We start from the raw sequence: 7,035 nt of genomic DNA, 5'->3' as shown, positions 1-7,035 counted from the left end.
GGAGGGGGCAACATAACTGGATGTATAGCTGGAACTTTTTAGGCCTATACTGATGACTTAAATTTAACTGGAGATATCATTGCGAGTGGGACAGCCCTTCGTATGATAATAGGGTTCCTGTGGACCTGGTGTACTATGTTTACAATTTCATAATTATATGCACCCACGTGAAATTATTACGACTGACGTTAAAAACGGTTTGACCGCCCATCATGTATAAATAGTGTTAAAACACGGTTTTGCTATAAATTATTTCTTAAATGAACAATTGCAAAAAAATAGCTTACCAGATACGTCTATGAGACTATGAATTATGCATTTAAATACGAAATAAGGTAAGTTGTACCAAAGTCACGCACCCAGTATCACTCAAATTATTTCTTCCCCAGAACCATCAGATACTGAAATGCTCTTCCCATATATATTCAGCTAGTTAAGCCCTAGCCTAAATGTCTTCTCTGACAGGCTGACGGCGGTCACATACTAGAGCTCAGCCTTCCCTTATTTTTATCCTTCTTTAAGCACACTTTATGCTGTTTTATATCTTTAAAATATATCTGTTTTTTTAACTTTACAACATTGTAAACTAATCTGACACACTGTTTTTCCAGACTTGCGCCTCCCAATCATAATCGCAAACGATTGCTATGGAGTAACATGTAGATATAGATCTAAAAATCAAATTTTGCCATAATCATTTACTCGAATGGAAATATCATTTTAACAAATGTATAATCTGTCATTTAAAAGTGCATTTTTTTTAAAGTTGATATGTAATGTGCATTATATTCAGTAATTCGGAAAAAAAACTCCTTTCCGTATATAAAAGTCCTCTTCGCACTTTAGGTGCACCGTATTTAGTGGTGTTCAGCCAGTAAGGCGAAAACACGAAGAAACCCCGACTAGGTAAGAAATTCGGATAGAAGGTTCTGCCTGCGTTAGAAATTGTTGATTTAAAAATCCTTACGTATTCGGCTTACAGGGATGGCTTATGTTTTATAGTTGTCAGCACGAGTTATAAACAAAACGTTTCCAAACCCAATTTACGGTGACCTATCACGAAAATATCTCTGAGTCTGTTGAGTGTTCTGACGTCGAATTATTGGAACTACTCTGCCCCTAGTCATTTCGTACCACCAAAACTGTATTTGTGTAACTGGATTACATACATACTAAGGGACACAACAACGCTGTATCAGCAACACTATTAGGACATTGAGTTATTGTTACTGTGTTATATAATAGGCATGTTTCATTGTCAAGTATTGAGTATTGTAGTTGCACTTGTATCATGCAGATTAAAATGTATTAACCTTAAGAGTGTTATTCATATTGGGTCTCGAACCCTAACTTGGTTTATCCTGACAAGTAAATGACATAACATGGTGTCAGAAGTTAAAAACTGACACAAAGTGGACTTACATTAACATTGTAAATTAATATGGATTAACATTAAATTGTTTTTAACAGAGTGCAACATTAAATTGTTGGAATAATGGCGAAATTATCACCTCCAGAAAATTTTGATTTTACGAATCCGAGCAAATGGAATGAGTGGAAACAAACATTTTCATTCTATCGAACTGCATCAAAACTGCATAAGGATGATGGAGAGATCCAGGTGGCTACATTAATTTATACAATGGGTCAAAATGCAGACAATCTGTTGAAATCCTTCAATCTATCAGCTGATGATAGCAAGAAAATTGAAAAAGTCTTGGACGAATTTGATAAACATTTCAATCCAAAGAAAAATGTTATACATGAACATGCAAAATTTCATTCAAGACGACAAAATCAAGGAGAGACCATCGAGTCATTCATACGAACACTTTACGAATTGTCTGAAAATTGTGCATTTCCAGGAGACACCAAAAATGAGCAAATAAGGGACAAAATTGTGATTGGAATATTAGATACAAATTTATCTGAGAAAATGCAATTAGAATCAGAACTCACACTTGAAAAGGCAGTTCAAATGGCTAGACAAAGTGAAATCATAAAACGACAGGTCAAAGCTCAGCACGATAAAGAGCGAGGGTCAGCGGACGAGGTCAGCCACGGAGCCAGACCAAAACAGTCTTTGGGAGAGTATCGGGCGCCGAAGCAAAATCCAACAAAAAAGAAACAACATAGGACACCAATGCCTAAAGGACAAAAACAATGTACTAGGTGTAACCGGATGCATATTCAGGGAAAATGCCCCGCAAAAGGGAAAAACTGTCTCAAATGTGGAAAGATGGATCATTTCTCTGTGTGCTGCAGAACTAAAACACTAAATGAACTCGCAGAAGAAAGTGATTATCTGGGAACTATAGAAACAGGAGACGGACAAGTGAAGAGCATGACTCGAGACTAGAGACTGTCTTAACTAGGCTAGAAAAAGCAAACTTGACTCTTAACCAAGACAAATGTGTGTTCAAGAAAACTCAGGTAAAGTTTGTTGGACATATGGTTGGCCAAGATGGCATAGCTGTAGACCCTGACAAAGTCAAGGCTATTAGGGACTTGGCACCTCCTAAGGATGTGCACAGTGTTCGAAGTTTCATGGGCATGGTCACACAGCTAGGAAAGTTTTCCCCACTTCTAGCTGAGTATTCAAAGCCAATTAGAGATTTGCTGAGTAGTAAAAATCAATTTTACTGGGGTAGTGACCAACAGGAAGCATTTGATAAGATCAAGTGTATTTTGACAGAAACACCTGTTCTTGCACTGTATGACCCAAACAGAGAGACTACTCTTATGACGGACAGCTCCAATTATGCAATTGGTTGTGTAGTGCTCCAGAAACAACACAATGGGGAATTCAAGCCAGTTTCATATGCTTCAAGGGCTTTAACTCCAACAGAACAAAGTTATTCAACCATAGAGAAAGAAGCTCTAGGGGTCACATATGGATGTGAAAAGCATAAGGACTTCTTAATAGGGAAATCCTTTACTATAGTTACTGACCATAAACCATTAGTACCACTTCTGGGACAAAAGGACTTGAGTGAATTACCAGTACGAATACAACGTTTCAGACTGAGACTCATGCAATTTTCGTACACAATTTCACATATGCCTGGTAAAGAGTTAATCATACCTGACCTACTTAGTAGACATCCAACGTGTGACAGTTTGACATTTGAGGATAGGCAAAACTGCACTGAAACTCAAATGTATGTTGATTTAGTACTTAAAAGTTGCCAGTCACAGACAAACGACTGCAGGAAATAAGGTCAAAGCAAATGTCAGACTACCCTTACAGAAGAAAAAGGCCTGCTGCGTACTCTTGCTGTGTACATACAGCATATATGATGCGTACATGATGTGTACTGAAATCAAGGGCTTTAAATAGTAGGCAGGATATACACCGCACATACACCGATAGTACGTTTGTAGTACACTTCTGACATGCAAATGAGCTCTGCCGCGTACTACTTGCTGCGTACATGCTGTGGACTACATAGTACACAGGATGTACGCTGGAGGAATTTAGTATGCGGGAAATAGTACACAGCATGTACGCGGCACATACACTTTTCACATGCAAATGAGCCTGCGGTGTACTACCCCTGCGGCGTACATGCTGTGTACTCCTGCGGCGTACATGCTGTGTACTCCTGGCTCGAGTCCTGCGGCGTACATGCTGTGTACTCCTGCTGCATACATGCTGTGTACTCTTGTGGCGAACCTGCTTTGATAATGTAAATTCCTTACCCCACCAACTTTTGTATGTAAATGCTGATCATTTGGACAGAAAAAACAGAAATAAGATAAGTGACATGCATCAATAAGTATTTACACTTACCAAAAAAAACAGAAAAAAGATAAGTGACATGCATCAATAAGTATTTACCCTTACCAAAATAATGTAGATTGATGTTATCAAATAAATTAGTATGCTTTTCTTCATCCACTTTTCAATGAAATAAATCAATTTTTGTAGCATGTAATTTGGTAAACATTTGAAGAAAATGGCGTAACTGCATCAAGGGGAAACAACTTTAATGCAACTAAATGTAAGTGTTATGATTTATTATAGACGATGTGTGCGTAGTATGTATTTATTTTGATTAAAATCCGTCTGAGAACAATATTCTAGGACTGGAATTATATAAGCATTTATACACTTTTACGTCCGTAAAAAGTAGCGCACCAAAAAATTTTGGATTGATTTTTTCCAAAGGGGCGAGCGTAATTAGCCAAAAACGTTCTGAAAATATATGAGCGCCAAATCCGACGAACAACTTTTTAATCTGGTGAGGCCTTAATGAGTTAACATAATGAGCATTAAAGCCTTTATAAAACATGATAGAATGGTGTTTTGCTTAAGAGTATTCAAATAACAGTGTGAGCTATTAATTCTTCTCATTCGGGCGCTGTTGAGGCATTATCTTGGTAATTATTTCATGTATTACAAAATGTAATGCAACGAAGTTCAAATAAGGCTTTTCAATTATCCATGTTAGAAAGCTCCAAGATTAATTCAAAATGAAAAAGAATATATTTTTACACTGCATGCAAGGTGCAGCTCAGAAATCACTAAGATGTAAGCTTCACAAATGAACATTGCAAATAGTAAATGGCAACTTTTCATTGTTCAGAATACCAGTAATCTGAACTATTCTATGCTATTAAGATAAAAGTTACTTGGAAATCAAGTTCTTGCTTCAAAACAAAAAAAAAAAAAAAATGTACAAATCCTTCCTGCATGGAGTGTACTTCAGACTTTTACCTAAAAAAATTCAAAGTATAAACACCAAAAGAAAATGAACAAGTCCCTCCCGCGTATATGAAGTTTACTTCAGACTTTAACTTATAAAAAAAAAAACTAAGTATAAATGCCAAAAGAAACTGTACAAGTCTTTCCCGCGTATATGAAGTGTACTGCACAAATTTCAAAGTATCTGCGGTGTACATGCAGTGTACTATTTTCTTGTACAAGTCCCTCCTGCGTACATGCAGTGTACTCCTTAAATTTTCAGAGTCTGTGCTGCGTACTTGAAGTGTACTAGTGACCTCCTGCGTACATGCTGTGTACTCGTCGAAATAGTACGCGGCATGTACGCGGCATGGGGTGTATGTAAAATGTACTCCTTTGGCGTACTACTGTATTCGCGGCATATACACAGCAAATACGCAGCATGTACGCCACAGAGGCTTGCTTCTGTAAGGGTATGTCTGTCAAAAATTAATTGAATTTACTCAAAATGGGTGGCCTGAATCAGAGTCATGTGAAGTTTCAAAATTATATTGGAAATTTCAAGGTAAAATTACTGTAAACAATGGGTTGTTAATGAGAAATGACAGGCTTATTATTCCATCTGAATTGAAAACAGATATTTTGGCTAGGTTACATGAGGCCCACCAAGGGATCAATAAATGTAGATCAAGGGCAAAAGAATCTGTTTGGTGGCTAGGAATAAGCAAAGACATTGAAAATCTTGTTAAAGGGTGTGATACTTGCGCTAAAATGCAAAACGAAAAAAGAGAGCCATTGATTGCTACACCTTTTCCAGACAGGTGTTGGTCTAAGTTAGGTTCAGATTTGTTTCAATGGCGCGGTTGCACATATTTGCTGGTGATAGATTATTATTCTCGCTACATTGAAATAGCTAAACTCAGTTCACTGTCGTCTGCGACTGTTGTTGCGCATCTGAAATCAATCTTGTCACGTCATGGACTATGCGACACTATAGTCACAGACGGAGGTCCGCAATATGCTTCAGATACTTTCAACAAGTTTTGTGCTGATTACGGTATCGAGCACATAACCTCAAGTCTGAGGTATCCTATGGGTAATTCAGAAGCTGAACGTGCCGTACAGACTGTCAAACGTCTGCTGAACGTGTGTGATGATCCGTATCTCGCTATGTTGACATATCGGGCTACTCCGTTGCAAAATGGGCTTTCGCCAAGTCAGTTTTTATTCGGGCGTCAGATTAAAACTACACTCCCTCAAGCGCCACAAAAGCTTGATCCGAAACCGGTAAATTCTAGAGAGATACAGCAGAAAGAAAAGAATTACCGTAATTACTCAAAAGAAAATTACGACAGGTCTAGACGCGCTCAGTACCTTCCTCCACTGAAGCAAGGGGATGGGGTATTTGTGAAAGACATGAATATTGAGGGTAAAATAATAAAAGAAGATTCACGACCGAGATCATTTGTTGTAGAAACTCCTAAAAGTACTATTTCAAGAAATCGTAGACATTTAGTTAAACTGAACAAAACAGTAAGCTTTGATAAAGAAATTGATATCCCATTCCAGTCACAAGTGTCTAACGAACAATCAGACTCGCAACTGTCTCCTAATCAAAACACATCAAATGCTGAAAGTTCAAACAGTGTTGTTACAAGGTCTGGGAGAATTTCCAAACCGCCAGATCGTTTAAACTTGTAATAGTTTGAGGCAGTTTACAATTATTGATTTAATTTAGCTTAGGTTAGCAATAACAGTGGAATGTACGATGTGACATTTCAATTATGTTTTTACATATTTTATTTTTATTAGTGCATAACACCACCATGATGTTACAGACAAACCTCGAGTTAAAGATCAACAGTAACTTTCATACTTTGGAAAAGGGGTGTTGTGTAACTGGATTACATACATACTAAGGGACACAACAACGCTGTATCAGCAACACTATTAGGACATTGAGTTATTGTTACTGTGTTATATAATAGGCATGTTTCATTGTCAAGTATTGAGTATTGTAGTTGCACTTGTATCATGCAGATTAAAATGTATTAACCTTAAGAGTGTTATTCATATTGGGTCTCGAACCCTAACTTGGTTTATCCTGACAAGTAAATGACATAACAGTCAACTCGGTCTTGTTTTGGTCAGACTTTCCTCCCGCTTTTTCGGCCCACTCAATTTTTAATATTTTTTTGTCAACATTGCTCACCAGACCACAGATGGAAATGCAGTATATCTCCAAAGGCAGTGGCTAGAGAACCGGAATCGGTTCCCTAGACAGCGGACTTATTCGTTCGGAACCCGTTCTCTAGCCAAAGTACCGTGCATAGGCTAGAGAACCGGAA

At 37.7% G+C, this 7,035-nt stretch overlaps 2 protein-coding genes across 2 annotated transcripts in view; both read left to right on the top strand.

The window, feature by feature from the left end:
- Positions 1–867: 867 nt before the first annotated feature.
- LOC123535442 (protein RFT1 homolog) overlaps positions 868–7,035 on the top strand; it is a 54,612-nt gene continuing 48,444 nt past the window's right edge. The window contains exon 1 of the mRNA XM_053519563.1: positions 868–906. The gene's annotated coding sequence lies outside the window, so the exon portion shown is untranslated. The remainder of the gene's footprint in view (positions 907–7,035) is intronic.
- On the top strand, positions 5,282–6,388 carry LOC123533213 (uncharacterized protein K02A2.6-like). The gene has a single exon (XM_045314849.2). The coding sequence runs from the start codon at positions 5,282–5,284 to the stop codon at positions 6,386–6,388; it is 1,107 nt and encodes a 368-aa protein (XP_045170784.2).

The sequence above is a fragment of the Mercenaria mercenaria genome, chromosome 12 (genome assembly GCF_021730395.1).
Source record: "Mercenaria mercenaria strain notata chromosome 12, MADL_Memer_1, whole genome shotgun sequence".
NCBI lineage: Eukaryota > Metazoa > Mollusca > Bivalvia > Venerida > Veneridae > Mercenaria > Mercenaria mercenaria.
This window is presented reverse-complemented; position numbering and strand designations above follow the sequence as displayed.